The sequence below is a fragment of the Schistocerca americana genome, chromosome 6 (assembly GCF_021461395.2).
Source record: "Schistocerca americana isolate TAMUIC-IGC-003095 chromosome 6, iqSchAmer2.1, whole genome shotgun sequence".
Lineage (NCBI taxonomy): Eukaryota > Metazoa > Arthropoda > Insecta > Orthoptera > Acrididae > Schistocerca > Schistocerca americana.
The window spans coordinates 358,186,585-358,207,462 of record NC_060124.1 but is presented as its reverse complement, the minus strand read 5'-3'; the positions used below and the strand labels follow the sequence as shown (position 1 = coordinate 358,207,462).

The following is a 20,878-nucleotide window of genomic DNA, read 5'->3' as shown; positions in this document are numbered from 1 at the left end:
AACATTTTCCTCAATTCTGCACTATCCTCCATTTTGGGTTTTTATGTCTGGATCACGCAAAACCATAAAATAGGGGTTTCACTGTATTTGAATTCTGAGTAAATAGCAGTGCCATATTGAATAAAACTTTTTAAAAATTGCTTATCACAGCATAGCTAGCTTCACAATAATAGTTGTACAGTAATTATATATCAGATGCAGAAGATTCAACTATATGTTTTACTGATAGTCTGCTAACTGATGCAATCCCTGATTTGACTTTATGCAATCAAATGTAATTACATTCCACATATCCCCCCCCCCCCCCCCCCCCCCTCCCACACACCCTCTGCCCGTCCTTTTCCCTTGCATTTGTACCCTATGCTGACTTGCATTTAGCTTTTGTGAATAGAGTTTTGTTATTTGTAATTGTTGCCACAAGGAAAGTAGGTCTTCTTTCATATTTGTATTCAATATTTTAGTAGTAGGGTGTTTAGGGAGTATGTTACGCATGTGCAAATTCAGGATCAGTTCGCCTTTGTCCGTGAAAAGCTGTAGATGCATTTGGTCATGGTTCCAGATAGCTGCCTTGGGATGCAGAGACAGTGAAGAAACCAACGTGCCATATGATGTACATAGCGTGTTCCATGTCCTGCCCAAGGCAGAACATGGCACATTCGAGTGTGCACAATTAAGTTGCACCACACTGATCTCAAAGTGTGTGACCCTTGTGTGACCAGTTCAACTAGTTCAACAATCTGTTTGCAGCAGAAGTATTTTAAACATAGTGGGTACAAATATGCCTGACCTAATGAACAGCGTCATCCAAGATGTATGGTTTAGAGAGAACTACATCATTATAGCCAAGATGTTTTCTAAAGCCAGTGAATCTATCAAGAACGAGGCTTTTTATTCTTGATGGAGCAAACAAGCAATCATTAATACCCTGTTTACAAAATTGATGAGCATACATTACTTAGAAATTGTTGTCAAAGTTTTTAACTTACCATGCATCCCACGCTGGGTAAGGAACTGTTGACTAAGTCAGTTAAGGATGAATGTATCAAAGGAAAAGTCCCTCAAGAGTACTAAAAACAATGAGACAGAATTGCTGGTAAGGAGTTACCGTCTGGAGGTGAAATATTTAGTACTACATTAGATACACATAAAAATACACACATTCTTAGCTCTGGAATTATTACTTCCTTCCTCTCGCCTCCTCTTCCATACGGAGGCATACAGGCAATCATTTTCCCTTCACTCCATTTGTGTCTGGAACACTAAAGGGAATGACTGGTAGTGGTGCATAGTATACTACTCTGTGTGCTTTAATGTAACTTTGGTGAGTGATAAAATTAGCGTTGTCACAATAGATAATACTTTACAAAATTGAGCTAAGCTTCTCCGCACAGGTTCCAAAGTGGATTGGTCAGTCAAACTGTACTGATTTTTTACAACCAGAAAAAAACAGTACAGATGACGGGCTAATGACTGCTATCAATTTCAAGATGTCAGTATAGAAAAAAATTGCTCTTCACTCTGTCAAACAGTAAAGTTATAATTATAGATCATCCCTCTCAGCTTAGCTCTCAGGAAAACGCAACACCTGCACATTACTCTTAAGAAGAATATGATTCACTGATTTGAAAATAATGTATTATGCAGCAAAAATATGAAGTTTGACCTTCAAAGAGACTGAAAAGGAGTACCACATCATTATGCATTGACAAAAAGTCATGGGTTCACAGTAGGTCACCGTATCTCCATGTTTGTGTGAAATGATTGTTACAGATTTATTTTCAGCCATAATAGCTATGTTTGTAAACACTGCATGTGTGGGATAATTATTTATTTCTGGTTTCTGCTACCACTCACTTATTTTATCTTCAGTCTAACATAATACAACGCATTTCGAACATGTTCTGCTAATCTTCAGTCATTTATACATACACTACTGGCCATTAAAATTGCTACACCAAGAAGAAATGCAGATGATAAACGGGTATTCATTGGACAAATATATTATACTAGAACTGACATGTGATCACATTTTCATGAAATTTGGGTGCATAGATCCTGAGGAGAAATCAGTACCCAGAACAACCACTCTGGCTGTAATAACAGCCTTGATACACCTGGGCATTGAGTCAAACAGAGCTTGGATGGCGTGTACAGGTACAGCTGCAGCTTCAACACGATACCACAGTTCATCAAGAGTAGTGACTGGCATAATGTGACGAGCCAGTTGCTCAGCCACTATTGACCAGACGTTTTAAATTGGTGCGAGAGCTGGAGAATGTGCTGGCCAGGGCAGCAGTCGAACATTTTCTGTATCCAGAATGGCCCGTACAGGACCTGCAACATGCGGTCGTGCATTATCCTGCTGAAATGTAGGGTTTCGCAGGGATCGAATGAAGGGTAGAGCCACAGGTCGTAACACATCTGAAATGTAACGTCCACTGTTCAAAGTGCTGTCAATGCGAACAAGAGGTGACAGAGAAGTGTAACCAATGGCACCCCATACCATCACGCCTGGTGATATGCCAGTATGGCGATGATGAATACATGCTTCCAATGTGCGTTCACCATGATGTCGCCAAACATGGATGCGACAATCATGATGCTGTAAACAGAACCTGTATTCATCCGAAAAAATGACGTTTTGCCTTAGGCGCTCCTGTCTGTGATGCAGCGTCAAGGGTAACCGCAACCATGGTCTCCGAGCTGATAGTCCATGCTGCTGCAAACGTCGAACTGTTCGTGCAGAGAGTTGTTGTCTTGCAAACATCCCCATCTGTTGACTCAGGGATCGAGATGTGGCTGCACGATCCGTTACAGCCATGCAGATAATATGCCTGTAATCTCGACTGCTAGTGATACGAGGTGGCTGGGATCCAGCACGGCATTCCATATTACCCTCCTGAACCCACAGATTCCATATTCTGCTAACAGTCATTGGATCTCGACCAACGCGAGCAGCAATGTCACGATACGATAAACCGCAGTCGCGATAGGCTACAATCCGACCTCTATCAAAATTTCTCCTCCTTACACGAGGCATCACAACAGCGTTTCACCAGGCAACGTCAGTCAACTGCTGTTTGTGTATGAGAAATCAGTTGGAAACTTTCATCATGTCAGCATGCTGTAGGTGTCGCCACCAGCACCAACCTTGTGTCAATGCTCTGAAAAGCTAATCATTTGCATATCACAGCATCTTCTTCCTGTCAGTTAAATTTTGCGTCTGTAGCACGTCATCTTCGTGGTGTAGCTATTTTAGTGGCCAGTAGTGTACATACATAAGAGAAATGTTACTTAAAAATAAACGGTCTTAAACGAGATTAATCTAGAACTCTTTGTCCATTGTTTGTTACTGTAGCTGCTGAAGCTGGTGTGGCGTTTGGGAGGGGGGAGGGGGGGGATTTCTAGCCATACACTTTCCCCCTTGGGCAGGACCTGCTAGAAATCGCCCCCTCTCCAAATGCCACACGAGCTTCAGTAGCTACAGTAACAAACAATGGACAAAGAGTTCTAGATTAATTTAGTTTGAGACTGTTTATTTTTAAGTGACATTTCTCTTATGTATGTATGAAATGTATGTATGTATAAACGCCTGAAGATGAACAGAACATGTTCCAAACACGTTGTATTATGTTAGACTAAACATAAAATAAGTAAGTGAGTGGCACAGAAACTAGAAATAAATAATGTTACAGATGATGGCCTGCATAGAAAATTTAAGAAATGTGCTGACACGCATTATGTTTTGTGTGTGTGTGTGGGGGGAGGGGGGGGGGGGTGATTGATGGGAGAGACAATGCAGATAAAATTGCAATCAGCTTAAGCAGAATGATCTCTGGCAATGATGATGGCGGCAATATCATGTTTCATATTCAGATCTATCTCAGTGATTGGGTGACAAGAAGAACAGTTAATGGATTCACCTGAAATGTTAGCAAATATTTAGTAATTATAACTAAGGCAAATAAAAGGACGAAGTTCTAAAAGTAAATTTGTCATAGTGTATATAAACATGTTTTGGCCATTAAATGAGTGTTAATAAACAGGGCAGTATGCAACACACACTGATTGATAATATGTAGAATGTATCAATATATTGGAAAGCTGGGTTGGTATAACGCCATTACATCACTTTAATCTCACAAAGTCAATTACACTTACAATGTAGTCTAAACATATTCTTGAAAATGTTTTATTTTAGAGTGTCATATATCATTCTGTGTGATACGTGAACCCAAATCACTGCTGCATTCGTGCTGCATACATTTCATTCGCTAATGGACAGTAAGAATTTCAACAAAATAGACAAAAGTCCCTTTTGCAGCAAATGTCACTTTCAGTAGAGGATAGAATGACTTCCTTAAATTACATTGCCATTTGTGCACTCAGAAGTGAATTGAGGGGTCATTGATTTAGACATGTAAAACGTTAGCAAGCACTGTTAATGTAAATTCCTATCATTATTTTTCTACTTGCAGTGATACTAACTGTCTTTATAATCAGGTTGCCACCAGTGCTTTCATCTTGGCCTTTGAGGGTGATACATTACCCGAGAAGGTCAAGGTGATGGTCTACCGCTGCTATGTAAAACCCTATGACCCTCCCCCAGTGCAGTGCTTTAAATGTTGGAAGTTCGGTCATATGTCTTCCCAGCATCACACATCGAGATTGTGGATGCCCATCACATCCCAATACTCCATGTGCTCGCTCCCCATCTGTGTCAACTGTGGAGAGCACCATTCGCTCTGCTCACCAGACTGCAGGATTATCCAGAAAGAAAGGAAAATCTGGAGTACAAGACCCTGGATCGACTGACGCTAAGAGGAAATTTGAACACCTAGGCTACATTCTGTATGCATGGCATCGTCTTACGCTGCTGCTACAAGTTCTAGCCCCATGAGCTCTGCCAACTCCACATCACCTCTCAGAGCCAGAAGACAACGCCTACGCCCTTGATGGTGGGGGGCACTTCCCTCCCTATTTCTCCTGCACCACCTACTTCAGGAGCGATACTCCACCAACCATCGGGGACGTCTGTCCCCAATTCTAAGCCAGAGAAGCATACAACTCCTTCGACTGCTCTCACTAGGAAAGGGTCCCTTGGGTCACTCCCTTCCCTTCTGCTAGTGGAATGATGACACTCGCCAGTGGCTGAACAGCCCAAAAGCAGCTGATCACAGGGCTTCACGCTCATCCTCAGTCTCGGAGACTGAATCAGTGAACTCCTACCAGCCAGGGAAACCCAAGGAACAGTAAGATAAATCCAAAAAGAAGGTCCCCAAGACCAAGGGAATTGCAGTGGCACCCACACCACCGCTACCACCAAGCTCTGCATCTGTCGATGAGGTGGAGATTCTGGCGCCCGCTGAGGACCTAGATCTCGCCAGACCCTCAGACAAAATGGATATAAACCGCTCAGGCAAAAAGTCGGTAGCAGCAGGTGGTCCTGAGGTGTAAACTGCCTCATTGAATGTTCCGTGCCTTCCCAGTGTCATGATGACGTCATCCTCCAGTGTAATTGCAGTAGTTTTTTCCACCGCCTGGCTGAGCTACAGCAACTGTCAATCTCTACACCTTCTTCATGCATTGCCCTCCAGGAAACGTGGTTCCCAGCAGTGCGGACCCCTGTCCTCCGCAGCTATAAGAGTTATTACAGGAACCATAGCGACTATAATCGAGTGTCAGGTGGAGTTTGCGTTTATGTCCTAAACTCGGTCTGTGGTCAACATGTGCCCCTTCAAAGCCCTCTTGAAGCTATGGCTGCCAGAATAAGGACGATGCAGAAAATAACTGTCTGCAATGTATATCTTCCTCCAGATGGTGCAGTACCCCTAACTGTGTTAGTTGCGCTGATTGATCTACTCCCTAAACCTTTCGTACTTCAGGGAGATTTTAATGCCCGTAACCCCTTGTGGGGTGGTACCATGCTTACTGGCTGAGGCGGAGATGTCAAAACTTTACTGTCTCAGTTCAACCTCTGCCTCTTAAACACTGGAGCCGCCACACATTTCAGTGTGGCTCATGGTAGTTACTCGGCCATTGATTTATCAATTTGCAGCCCTGGACTTCTCCCATCTATCCACTGGAGAGCACATGACGACCTGTGTGGCAATGACCAGTTCCACATCTTCCTGTCACTGCCCCAGTGTCAGGCCCACGGATGCCTGCCCAGGTGGGCTTTAAACAAGGCGGGCTGGGAAATTTTCACCTCTGCTGTCACCATTGAATCTCCTTCACACAGGAATATCGATGTGATGGTTGAGAAGGTGACTACAACAATCATTTCTGTGGCAGAAAGCACGATTCCTCAGTCTTTAGGGTGCCCCCGGCGAAAGACAGTCCCTTGGTGGTCACCGGAAGTCACTGAAGCAATTAAGAAGCGTCGGCGAGCTCTACAGTGGCATAAGCAGCACCCTGCCCTGGAGCACCTCATAGCCTTTAAACGGCTCCGTGCTCGCGTTGTCCAATTTATCAAATGATGGAAGCAGGAGTGTTGGTAGAGATATGTCTCAGCCATTGGGTGCCATACGTCACCTTCCCAAGTCGGGGCAAAGATCAAATGTGTTTTCGGGTACCAAACCCTAACAGGTGTTCACAGTGTTAACATAAATGGCGTGCTACCTACCGATGCAAATGTGATTGCCGAGCATGTTGCCGAGCAATATGCTCAAGCCTCGGAATTACCCCCCCCCCCCCAGCCTTTCATACTCTCAAACGGCAGCTGGAAGGGAAAGTCCTCTCATTTACACACCATAGTGAATCCTATAATGCCCCATTTACAGAGTGGGAGCCCCTCAGTGCCCTTGCACATTGCCCCAACACAGCTCCTGGACCAGATCGGATCCACAGTCAGATGATTAAACATCTCTCATCTGACTACAAGTGACATCTCCTCGTCATCTTCAACCGGATCTGGTGTGAGGGCGTCTTCCCACCACAATGGCAGGAGAGCACCATCATTCTGGTGCTCAAACCCGGTGAAAACCCACTTGATGAGGATAGCTATCGGCCCATCAGCCTCACCAACATTCTTTGTAAGCTGCTGGTGTGTCGGCGGTTGGGTCGGGTACTGGAGTCACATGGCCTACTGGCTCCATGTCAGGGTGGCTTCTGCCAGGGTTGCTTTACCACTGATAATCTTGTGTCCCTAGGGTCTGCCATCTGAACGGCCTTTTCCAGACGCCAACACCTGATTGCCGTCTTTTTTGATTTATGAAAAGTGTATGACATGACCTGGCCACATCATAGCCTTGCCACATTATACGAGTGGGGTCTCCGTGGCTCACTCCCGATTTTTATCCAGAATTTCCTGTTGCTTCGTACTTTCCATGTCCAAGTTGGTGCCTCCCATAGACGGTGGCCCATATATTGGTGAGCTGTCCTTCTTTGGCTGCCCTGCGACGGACTCTTCAGTTACCGGACTCTTTGCCATTAATTTTAGCTGACAATGCCTCATTGGCTAATTTAGTTTTACATTTTATGCACGACGGTGGTTTTTATCATTCTATATAAATTTTATCGCATGTCCTTTGTCCCTTTGTCTTGTCCACTCTAATGCTTTTAGGGTGGATGTTTTTAATGTGTCACAGAGTGGCTGGCTTTTCCTTTCTATTCTTGTGGTCGGCCAGCCATGGTTATCTGCTCTCTTGTTTTTACCCCTTCTACCTGTTTCTTGCTTCTCTCTATGGTTATTTTCTTGTTTTTGTCCATAGTAGGATTGGTTGTCCTTCTGTCGTTCTTCTGGACCTTCCTTTCTCTTTCTATTGTGTTGTATGTCTCCTTTCTTTTCTTCTTTCCATTGTGTAATTATTTTACCGGGAACAAGGGACCGAAGACCTCGCAGTTTGGTTTCTTCCCCCCCCCCCCCTCCCCCTCATTTAAACAAACGAACCGACCAACCGGGGCTCGTGAAGTCGCACATTGCATGGGATTCCACGCACTACTGTTTGATAACCATGAAGGCATACCCGTTATTGCTATCCATACAAAATCCAGTGTCATCATGAACCGTTAGCCACTCATTTTCTGGCAAGAGAGCATCTGCGGTGTGGGCACTTCAGAAAATGAAAGAAGGCAACAGTTGGTTGCCTAACGTGTTGTGGACCAATGAAACCCATTTCACAGCCACAGCTGCAGAATTTCGGATACCCAAAGTCTAGAACTGTTGTTGAAACCCTACTGCATGTTGAGAAATTCATGGTGTGGTGTGAATTTACCACATCTACATCTATGTGTATACTGTACAAATCAAACTTACGTACCTGGCAGAGGTTTCATTGAACCACCCTCACAATAATTCTCTATTATTCCCCTCTCGAACAGTGCATGGAAAAACAAACACCAGTATCTTTCCATGTGAGCTCTGATTTCCCTTGTTTTATTATGACGATCATTTCTCCCATTGTAGGTTGGCATCAATAAAATATTTCAAAATGATGGAACCCAACAATCAGTTGTCCTTTCAAAATATCCACGGGTGTACTGCCGGTGTACAGTGTCCAACGGGCACAATATTTCGGCGATCATACATGTCGCCATCATCAGGTGAACTGACGGACTGAGCTCCTGTGAATGTGCCGGCAGGGAGATCCGTACGCTATGGCTGCTCGGGGGGAACTGGGTTCGGTCGCGGCGGCGGCTGATTTAAATACCCTCCGCCCGCGGCTCGCTACCCCTGCTGTCCGCGCCCCGTGCCATGGTCACGCAGTGGAACAGATTGCGGCAGCGTCTGAGATGATGTCAGTGTGATGGCTCTGTCTGCCGTGGTCGTCACAACTATACGTTTGCTCGATTTACTCTTGCTTAACCCAATCGCTGGTTCCCAAGCCTTGCTAAGATTATAGCCACAGTCATGGTTTATGAGGTCGTCATTGGTGCGAATTTCGATGGCTTCTCTAACAACGCTGTCCCAGTATCTTGACGTCTGTACCAGAATCCTCGTGCGGTCCTACACCATAGCGTGATTTTCCGACAAACAATGTTCAGAGACCGCCGACTTGCTCGGATACATCAGTCGAGTGTGCCTGTGGTGTTCACGGCATTGATCCTCGACGGTACGCATCGTCTGACCAATATACGACTTGCCACATTGACACGGAATGTGGTACACGCCAGCCTTCCTCAAACTGAGGTCATCTTTGGCGCTCCCCACCAGTGCACGAGTTTTATTTGGAGGACAAAACACAGTTCTGACCCAGTGTTTCTTCAAAATGCGGGCGATTTTCCCCGAGAGTGCGCCTGTATATGGAATAAACGCAGTGCCTACCTCCTCCCTCGTGATTTCATCCATCACCACAGGTTGTGCTGTAGTGGTTGAGCGGAGAGCACGTTGAATCTGCCACTCTGAGTACCCATTTTTTCGAAATACAGTTCTCAGATGTTCCAATTCCTGGGGTAGACTCTCTGTGGCAGAGATAGTGTACTAGAGTTTTAAGTACCCCATTCCTCTGTGAAGGGTGGTGGCAGCTGTCGCGTGCAAATACAGATCAGTGTACGTTGTCTTCTGATACACCCCATGACCTAGGGTGCCGTCAGCCCCTCTCTTGACCAAGACGTCAAGGAAAGGTAATTTACCCTCCGTTTCAGTCTCCATAGTGAATTTGATGTTGGGGTGTATGGAGTTTAGATGTGTAAGGAAGTTGAGAAGTTTATCCATACCATGTGGCCAGATGACAAATGTGTCGTCCACGTAACGGAAAAAGCAAGTAGGTTTCCATTCGGATGACGACAGGGCTTCCTCCTCGAAGTTCTCCATGTACAAATTCGCTACCACCGGTGAGAGTGGGCTACCCATGGTGACTCCCTCCGTTTGTTTGTAGTATTCTCCGTTAATAAGAAAATACCTGGAAGTCAAGACAAGCCTAAAAAGTTCAGTGGTCTTCTCATCAAACTTCTGACTAATCAATTCTAGTGACTCTTGCAGGGGACCCTCGTAAACAAGGAAACGACGTCAAAACTCACCATGATATCTGACTCATCCAATCTGAAGCTATCAAGGTGTTTAACAAAATCCACAGAATTACAGATGTGATGAGGGCATTTACCCACATAGTCGGGGCGCGGACGGCAGGGGGAGCGCGCCGCGGCTGGAAGGTATTCATATCGGCCGCCGCCGCGACCGAACCCAGTTCCCCCTGAGCAGCTATAGCATACGGATCTCCGTGCCAGCACGTTCACAGGAGCTCAGTCCGTCAGTTCACCTGATGATGGCGAAATGTGTGATTGCCGAAATATTGTGCCCGTTGGACACTGTAGACCGGCAGTACACCTGTGGTTATTTTGATTATCAAATATGCCGGGAGAAACTCAAGAATCACAGTTGTCCTTTCCTTTCAGGCTTTCATAAAGCAGACCTATATTTCGGCTGGTGCCTGGCTGTTATCAATACACTATTTCGTAGTGTCAATACATGTCCTAGTTCATCAGTCCCCTTTTGTTCGGTCGTCTGTCACAGTTCATTCAATACTACTCAGTCTTAGTCTTAGCCTTGAATGAACTGTGACAGAACACCAAACAACAGGGCACTGACTCACTAGGACATGTATTAAACCTATGAGGTAGTGCTTTGATAATGGTTAGGCACTTGCCAAAATGTGGATTTGCTTTAAAAAAGCTTGAAAGGAGAGGATGACTGATTGCTGTGCTCAATCGTTTTTAAAGTCTTGTCACATTCATTGAATGCATTCCACATTCCAAATGGAAGGTAACTTGGTGATTGAAATTTTGTGAGAAAATTCTGGTGCAGTGAGAAACACCTTTGTTTTAATTACGTCTACGCCAAATCCTGCATCATGTCCACGACACTATCTCCCCTATTTCTCGATAATACAAAATGTGCTGCTGCTATTTGAACTTTCTCAATGTACGCTGTTAACCGTATCTGGTAAGGATCCCACACCATGCAGCTGTACTCCAAAAGAAGACTGACAGGCATAGTGTAGGCAGTCTCTTCAGTAGATATGTTGCATCTTCTAAGTGTTATGCCAATAAAACAAAATCTGTGGTTCGCCTTCCCAACAACATTTTCGGTGTTTTCTTTCCAGTTTAAGTTATTCATAATTGTAATTCCTAGGTATTTAGTTGAATTAATGGCCTGTAGATTTGATTGATTTATCGTATAATTGTAGTTTAATGGATCCTTTTAGCAGTCATTTAGATGACCTCACACTTTCCATTATTTAGGGTCAATTGCCAATCTTTTGCACCATACAGACGTCTTGTCTAAATCGTTTTGCAGTTTGTTGTGATATTCTAATGACTTTACAGGTGATAAATGACAGCATCATGTGCAAACAACCTAAGACATTCTCTCAGATTGTCTTATAAACTGTTTATGTATAGATAAGGAACAGCAGAGGGCCTATAACAATACCCTGGAGAACACCAGAAATCACTTGGTTTACTAGATGACTTTCCATCACGATATTCCATAAACGTACAATTTTACTACAGGCCTCTTGTGTGGTACAGTGTCAAAAGCCTTCTGGAAATCTAGAAATACGGAATCACATTGAAATCCCTTGTCAATAGCTCTCAACACTTCATATGAGTAAAGAGCTAATTATGTGTAGCAAGAACATGCTGACTGTGTGTCAATAGACCATTCCCTTCGAGCTAATTCGTAATGTTCGAACACAATATATCTTTCAAAATCCTGCTGCATACCGACGTTAATGATACGGGCCTGTAATATTAGTATGACTTGGGCAACTTCCCAGTTATTGGGTATGGATCTTTCATCGAGTGAGTGGTTGTGTACAATTCTAAAGTAGAGCGCTATTGCATCAGCATACTCTGAAAGGAACGTAATAAGTATACAGTCTGGACAAGAAGCCTTGCTTTTATTAAGTAATTTAAGTTGCTTCACGTCTCCGAGGATCACTACTTAAAGTTATTGGCAGCTGCTTTTTATTTGAATTCTGGAATATTTACTTTTCCTCTTTGGTGATGGGATTTTTGAAGGCTGTGTTTAGTAACTCTGCTTTAGCAGCACTATCATCGATAATATTTCCATTGCTGTCACACAGAAAAGGCAGTGTTTTTGTCTTGCCACTAGCATGCTTTACGTATGCGTACCTGTGAATTTAAACAGACATTTTCACCAATTTATCAATGGTAAATTGAAGTCACCACCAACTATAATTGTATGAGTCGAGTATGTGTTTGAAATTAGACTCAAGTTTTCTTTGAACCTTTCAGCAATTGTAACATCCGAGTTGGAAGGTCAGTAAAAGGATCCCAATTATTATTTTATTCCGGTTGCCAAACATGAGTTGTATCCATACTAACTCACAGGAACTATCTACTTCAGTTTTGCTACCAGATAAACTGCTTCTCTCTGCCCATCCCCCCTTCCCCTCCTCTCTCTCCATCCCTCTTACCCCCCACTTTGCCCATCAACTTCTCTAAGCTGTCTGCTCATTCCCTCCTAGCTTCCCTTTTCACTGTCCCTCTCATGCTTCCACTCTCTCTGTCCATCTTCTCTTCCTCCTCCCCCCCCCCCCCCCCCCTCTCTGTGCTCCCCACATCACCCTATTCATCTCCCCCATGCATCCCCTTCATTATCTATTTCCCTAAACCTTCATCTCCCCATCTACCTCCTCTTCCCCCGCTCTCACCCCCTCCTCCTCCCCCCCACCCCCTCAACATCTCCTCCTCTCCCTCTCTGTGCCCTTCGTGTGCCACTTCTCTCTGTCAGTGTCCTTCGTCCACCTTCCTTTGTCCATCCCAGCGGATCCCTGTCTCTGTGCCTCCCCTTCTCTATCCATCTCCATATCAATCTGCATCCAGCCGTGACCATCTACATGTATAGCCCCTGCAGAACAGGTGAATGAAGCAAGCATAGGCTACTGCCACAACACATCTGTCGTGCAGGGCAGCATGAACAGTGGGGGCTTGGAGAACCTTTTTTCCCGTAACAGGGCTTTCTGATTCTACTCCCCATACAACCTGCCACTCGCGCAGGCAGCCTGTTTGGTTGGCGGGCTGAAAAAACATGGTTTCGCCTGTATCTCCACTCCTGTTGGAGCTAGGAGAAACCACTGTGCTGATTTTGTAAAGTTCACTGTTTGTGTTCAAATTTTGGTTGAAATCGATCCAGGGGTTTGGGAGGAGATCATAATCATACATACTTGCAATGTTCTTTATATGGTCACACAAAAATAATCAGTTTTGTTTTCACAAGTAGATTACAGAGTAACTTTATTGCACCACTACAAGCAATAAAAGTGATGTGATACATTGCTTCGTTATCTCAGTTGGTACAAGAGTTACCACAATTAAATTGCAGTTTCGGCCACTATCCGGTCGGCTGCACTTTCAAATTCATGCACCGCCAGCTACGCCACAATGTTTCCTACAGCCACTTTAAGTTCAAACATTCATACACTGACCCCATTTTTGTGTGTTTGCCAGTTGAATAACCTTTACAGACTTTCATAGTGGCCCGGGCTCAACATCTTCTGAACAGACTTTGTATTGAAGTTATCAGTGTCAAATGAGCACAAGGTCTAAACCCCACCATCTCAGATTTTCTTGAAATTTGGCATGTGTGTGTTGTTGGTATGGATGTAGAAAAGTATGAAACTTTACTGAGCTATGTCAACTCTTTCCTGAATTACAGAGCCATAAAGTTATCATAAATGGTATGCCTGAATTGTATTTGTAAATGGTCAGTGGTTCAAAAGTTTGTGATAAATGTAGGAAGGAAATTACTATGTTAAAAATGCGCAGTTTTTAAGTGCTAAAAATGTTGAACATGATCATTTTCACTCAAAAGTATTATTGTACATTGATATAGAATTTATAACTACTTCAGAGGTTAATCAGTCACTTAATATATCTCTTGAACGGTTAGGTGAGTCTCCCACTGAAAAGAGAAAAATGAAATACGAGAAGTATTGGAGATCTAAAGCAAGAAAAGTTTCCGCAACTGTGAAACATAAACTCTTTTTCTGCTTGTGCTGAAAGTTTGTCATCAGAAGCAAAAGTGATGTTGAGAAATGTAAAGTTTTAAAAAATCTGGAAAATAAGTTTTCCAGTTGTACAAGTTGTTCAAAAAGGCTAATGCTTCTAAAATGTTTACCAGATAATTGGAACATTAGAATGGTAATGCATGAGTACAAATGCCCAGTCAGTCAAAAAGAATGCAAAAGAAAAAAGCTTTTCAGAAGGTTCAAATTTACAACCCAGGGAAATGCTTGCCATTAGACACAGTGGGAATTGCACATTGATTTTATGAAGGGTGTAATTAGCAGGGCAGTGCCAGGTATTAATGGCTTTGTGACAGTTAATGAATCAGACGGAAGTATAGCAAATGTTTTCGAAAAACATCATATTGTGTAACCTTAAAGAAGCATACAAAAATTTTAAAAAGAAGTTTGAGAGCATGAAAATAAGTTTCTCTAAATTTGCTAAATTGAGACATAAACATTGTATGTTAGCTAGTCAAAGTGGCACAGACACTATTTGTGTGTGCACAGACCACCAAAACATGAAACTAATGATAGTAAATACTAAATTGAAAACTGTAACAAGAGTTAAAATTCAAAATTACAAGCAGTGCTTCACAAAAGTGCTTTGTAACACATCGTCTGTTGATTATAAGATGGGGAAATGTGCTTACTGTCCAGGTGGGAATGAGATGTGTAAAATTTTGGAAGACTCCTTTGCTGAAAATTGAACTAAAAAAGTACAATTTCACCAGTGGGTTGTAGTCTTAGATATTTTGGAGAAAAGAAGAGCTTGATTTATTCTGCAGCAAGTTGTCCTCTTAATCTCAGCATTACCTCATTCTCAGGCAGCAGGAATATTTTCTTAACTGCACAAAAGAAAATCTGGAAGAATCTGAATTCTTTGTCATGTGTGATTTTTCTGAAAATTACCACACAGTTCTACAAGATAAAGCTCAAGAGTTACCACTGGACAAAGCAATGGGTTAATATGTGGCTCTTTGTTATATATTTCAAAGAGGAAAACAAAGTTGAACATCTTACTCATGACATTGTTTCTGATTCACTAGAGCACACCACAGTTGCTGTATATACTTAAAAGAGAAAAAAGAACATGACAGTCAAAGATCAAAACCTTCCAAAAAAGTTATTCTATTTTTCAGATGGGTGTTCTGTCCAATACAAAAACAAAAAGAGCTTCTCAAACCTCAGTTTCCAAGCGGAAGATTTTGAAGTGTAAGCAGAGTGGCACATTTTTGTCACAGCACGTTGCAAAGGGGCTTGTGACGGTGCTGGACGATCTGCAGAGAGACTGGCAGCTCATTCCAGTTTGCAAAGACCCTGTGAATACCAATTACGAAGCCCACTGCAACTTTTTCAGTGGACAGTAGAAAACATTATCAATGTAAACTTAGCATATGTAACTTAAGAAGACTATATTGAATCAGAATGTTTCGTGTAAAATTGCTTTGAACAATCATTGGCTATCAAAGGAAAGCATCAGTACCATGCATTCATTCTGAAAACTAGATCAAAAATATTGGTGAAAAACTTTTCTTAGAATTCAGAAGTTTGTTAAAAGGAAGTGTCAGAATCTCACCCAAAAAACTAAAATTACCAGACACATCAGGCTATACCACTGTTGTCTATCAAGCAAACTAGTGCCTCAAGTACTTCTTGCAGAAAAATGAAGAACCTGATGAAGCAAAAATAATTTTTCTTCATCCAGCTGGGCCATCTACATCCTCCTTATATCCAAGAAATGCTGATGTTCTGGTGACAGTAAATCCTGTGACTCCTACTGGAAGAACTTATACTTTACTTGAAAGTGATGTGTACAAAACGAAGCCTTTTCAAACTTAAAATGTTAAACAGATCCTGTTACTTAATAGTTAGTTTTACTGTGGACTATTTATGTAATCTTTATCACAACAGTGTTCATGTTTAGTTTCATGAAAATGTCCGTATTAGTAATGTTGTAATAATAAACATGAGTACGAATTTGAATTATTGAAAAAGAGAGCTTCAGTATTGTTTCTTTGTTTCCCTGTTTTTTTTCCAATGAAGAAATTATCATCCCAAATTTATATTTTGATATGTAATTTACAACAATACTAGGTACTCATGGAATAAATTTGGAAGTTGTAAAATGTGTATTTCTGAAAAAAAACTAAAACTTTAAATTTTGTATAGAAAAGAATTTTCTTATTAACCTTTATATTATTATATATGGTAGGGAAGGTTTTGAAAAATGACACCTATGCATCCCATGTGCGATTGGTCATGTGCGATTAGGACTTGCACTTTGAGGGTTCTATACGAACTTAATTATGTACACAGACAGTTCATCCATTTCGTAAATTGAGGATCTTGACAATTTTTACCTGTTATCGACATTGATATTGGCAAGATATGGGGCCCACAGATTCCAAGACTATTGAGGGTGTTTTTATTTCAAGTATGAAATCGAATAACAAATAACAGAAGAAATGAACAATTTTCTAATATTTTCCTTGACTTGTACTGTGAAAACTTCCTCCTTGCCAGATTTCATGATTCTACATCAAGGGCAAGTACCCTTTAGATGCAAATGAGTGAGTCTGCAAGTATCAAAATATGTGAAATAAATGGCCATATCTTTTGATTGCTTTGACTTAGTAGCTAACATTTATTGTGCTGCCAAGGGACCATAGACCTTAGTGTGTGACGTAAATTTCAACTTGATATGTCTACCTGTTCCTGAGAAAAAGGAATCTTAACAGACGGACAGATAAATAGACAGTCTGATAACAAATGACAATTTTTTTCACGTGATGTAATTACAAATTAATAATTTTTGCACTTTTTTTCTTTGGCTGTAGTGTGAAACCTTGCTTCATTTCACGATGCTAGGTAAAGGCAAGTACCCTTTGGGTTTTAATGAATGAGTTTGTGAGTATCAAAATATGTGATAGCCGTATTTTTTGTTGACATTGACATCGACGCTTCCCTTTTTTGCATTTCCAGTGGACCGTAGACCTTAATATGTGACACACATTTCAACTTGATAAAGCTACCCACTCCTGAAGAAAAGGATTTTGAACAGTCAGATGGACAGACAGACAGACAACAACAAAGTGACCCTATAAGGATTTTATTTTTGCTGATTGATGTACAGAACCATAAAAAGTAGAATTTAGTTGGATGACATTGTTGACTAGGAGCCTCTAAGGCAGGCTGTTCCAGCTCGTCGGCTCCGTTGTGAGCCGCGGAGCGCTCCCTGCTCCAGGGAGCTGCGTCGCTCGCTGTGACCAATCAAGTGGGCCGGCACGTGGCACGGCTGGCTGAGGCAGGCGGCAAGGCAAGCGTTTTGATGTGCCAGCTGCGTCTTACAAGATCGACAGCCTCATACTCTTTGCTGCTAAGACGTAGTGACACGCTACACCAGGAAATACGATGTTCAGGAAATAAATAAGGAACAACTGTTTTACAAATTTATTGGGCCTCTTTAGCTTGACATTTTCTTTTCATTACAAGATCGGAAATATCTGGCGTCAAAGTGTTCGCAGCGTTAATGCGGAGGATGGCTTTCATTGTTGCATCCTGAAGAAACGATCGTTCCTTACTTTTTACTTTTTTCATTGCTGAGAAAAGATGCTCACAACAATACGTAGATCCCAACATGCAGATGATCTGAGTGGCATTGTTGTGAAGCTTGGGAAATGTTTTTTGCTGTAATGAACGATACCATCGTGACAAATCCAACGTGTTGTAGTACCTCTCTTTCAACAAAGTTGAATTTTGCAAATCAATAATCTCCAATTGAAGTGACGATGACAAGTCATCAGGGGAAACTGAAAAAGGAGTGCTGAACACCGTAAGTTCCATTTCCAAACTAGTGAGGTCTCGGAATCGTGTTTCAAACGACGTGATGAGCTGCTTTAACTTTGCTTGGTAATCGCCGAAAGTAGTACCTTCAGGCAGTTTTAAAGAAGCAAGACGATTGAAGAACGTTAAATGTCCATTACTCATCTGCCTCTCAAATAAACGTAACTTTTCCATGAACGCTTTGATCTGGTCGTGCATGTCGACGATTAGCTGCCCTTTGCCCTGCAATGAAAGATTTAAATTATTCAGATGCATAGTTATGTCAGCTAGGAACGCCATGTCTGATATCCATTTTATATCTTTCAGACAACGCATTTCTTCCCCTTTCATTTCGAGAAAAAGGGATATTTCCTCACGAATGGCAAAGAAAACATCAAGAACTTTTCCCCGACTCAGCCAACGAACTGTACTGTGGTAAGGTATATCCCCATATTCCGCTTCCATATCTTTCAGGAATCCTTTGAATTGGTGATGATTCATACCATGACGCCGCACAAAATTCACACATTTCACGACATCTTTCATTGGACCACCTAGCTCTACTGTTTCAGCACACAGTGCCTCTTGGCAAACAAAACAATGAAGAGTCAAAATCTCTTTCCCGAATTTGTCCCTGAGTTTATTTTTCAAACGAGAAGCAAAACCTTGGTGACGCCCGATCATTTGTGGTGCAGCATCTGTCGCTACAGAATGGAGCTTATCCCACAGCAAATTCATGTTGTCCACTGATTCACAAACAGCTTTAAAAATGTCACGTCCTGTTGCGGTGTAATCGTGTGGTACCACATCCAAGAGATTTTCAGTTACTTGCAGCTCCATGTCGACACCACGCACAAACGCTTCCAGCTGAGCACAGTCCGATATGTCGGTGCTTTCGCCAAGCGCTAGCTAAAATGCAACAAAGCTCTCCGCTTTTTACCTGAGCTGTGTCTCTAAATCCGCTGCCATATCCAGCATTTGACGAGACATTGTTTGCTTCGACAGGCAAACTCAGGCAAACCCCTTCAATTGCCTGCACCTCCCTTGGAAACAAACATTCTGCAACTGCTACCATGTACGATTTTACGAGTGGTCCCACCGAAAACGGCTTGTCACTCGTCGCAATGACGTGAGCGATCCTGTAGCTTGCTCGAATTGCAGATTCAGTAGTGTTTTCTCCTCTCTCATTCACCTGAAAATTATAAACGCATTACAGAACACAAACTATGTTGCATGTTTCGATACCCTCCGTATTACGCCTCCTGGTATGTCGTTCTTAAGCCTGGCTACCAATTCTCTGCGTGCAACGCCTTCTACCTGATCGTAGTGTGCTGCTTGAAGACATGTATAATGTCGGTGTATATTTTACCTCCTCGCAGAATTAAATACTTTATGACATACAAGACACTGCGGATGCCCATCCCTCTCAATGAATAGAAAGGCATCCTCCAATAGAGGTACAGGGCTCCCGCGGGGGCAGTGAGTTCGCTTTCCCCCTCCACGCGGGCTCCGAGCTGCCGCAGTGAGCGCTCCAGAGCGCTCCGGCTCCCTGGAGCTCGGTTGGAACAGCTTGCTCTAAGGGGTACATTTGGCCACTTAGCCAGCATGTTACTATATGGGAAAGAAGTGTACTTTGTGTGTGTGCGTGTGTGTGTGTGTGTGTGTGTGTGTGTGTGAGAGAGAGAGAGAGAGAGAGAGAGAGAGAGAGAGAGAGAGAAGAGAGAGAGAGAGATATTTACACATGTATGAAACCAAGAAACACAAATAGTAATTAGATAATTTGTTTATTGCAGTTTGGAGCTAAATTGTAGCACTTCGTGGAAGAGAGAGAGAGAGAGAGAGAGAGAATTATTTACATAATAAGTAAGTTTTAAATGTTGAATATGTTATTATTACTTGTATACAAAATGATAAACCCTCTCTGCTTCACAGTCTGATCCAAAAGTACAGCCAGGACAACCAAGCCAGTTAGCATTTGTTCGTGTATACTGTGGTGCAACAAATCAGTGTACAGTGGGCAATGCATCACTTGCAGCAGCACATATAGATACTACAACAAAACCTGCCATCATATTCCGCATTGCAGCAAGGAATGACAAGGGGTATGGACCAGCAACACAAGTTAGGTGGTTACAAGGTAAGTTATGACATAAAAGTTCAGGAGTGTAAGCTATATTTATCTTCTCTTTAAGCAGCATCACCTTTTAGGAGTTATTTATGGACTGTGAAACTGGTCATTAACATGTCAGGTGCATTAAAATTTAAACCATGAATGTAAATTTGAAGTACAGCATAACAGAACATACTTCATGTAATTATCAATAGATTGAACAGCTGCTGTTGGAGCATAGCTCACAAGTACATACAGCATAAAACCAGACATCTTGTGTTGAGTTTCCAGTTTCTTAAATGTAGGAGCAAAGGACTGCAACAGAAGATGTCAGGGAGAAACAGTAGGTTCTGCACAAGAACTAGAAAGTGGACTCCCAAAATTTAGGTGGAAACAAAAGTTGAATGATGGGGATGGGGAGAGGAGTTGAGAAAAAAAATGGCAAATAATATGAATGTATGTGATACTGAAGACAATGGCTCCAAGAAAGATAATTGTTTATCCTTTTAAAGATACCTTGAGCATTAGAAAAACACATAGTAAATTGGTGCTGTACGTAACTTCTGCTCCTAGTGTTGCTGTATTGGATCTGTGAATTTTATAATCTGAGCTAGTCATAAATACATTATTTATATGCCTCTTTAGTAGTTATCACAGTCTCAACTACATGATTTGTTGTCTTCCTTGATATCGTTGCTGATACAACATACAAGATTCAAGATAAATTGTTAAAGAAAAAGATAACAATAAGAAATTTAGATTCACGGAATCCTGTACAAAACAGCTAGAAAGACAAGGAGTAAAATAAACAAGCGTAATTAACACTTTGGAGAGCAAGCCCAAACATAGCTCAGTCTAAAACTGTGTTTTAAAAAGGCCACATCTGAGCATACATCAGGCCTTGATTTTCTCGTTACATGAGCCACCTGTCACTCTAAAACTGGACAAATTTCATATGAGAACAGTTTACAGA

At 42.2% G+C, this 20,878-nt stretch overlaps 1 protein-coding gene across 3 annotated transcripts in view; it reads left to right on the top strand.

The window, feature by feature from the left end:
* Positions 1–20,878, top strand: part of LOC124619669 (host cell factor 1-like) — a 109,956-nt gene that overhangs the window by 66,750 nt on the left and 22,328 nt on the right. For all 3 annotated transcript variants that reach the window (XM_047146210.1, XM_047146209.1, XM_047146208.1), the window contains one exon: positions 19,728–19,932. In XM_047146210.1, the coding sequence (XP_047002166.1) occupies positions 19,728–19,932 (205 nt within the window). The remainder of the gene's footprint in view (positions 1–19,727; positions 19,933–20,878) is intronic.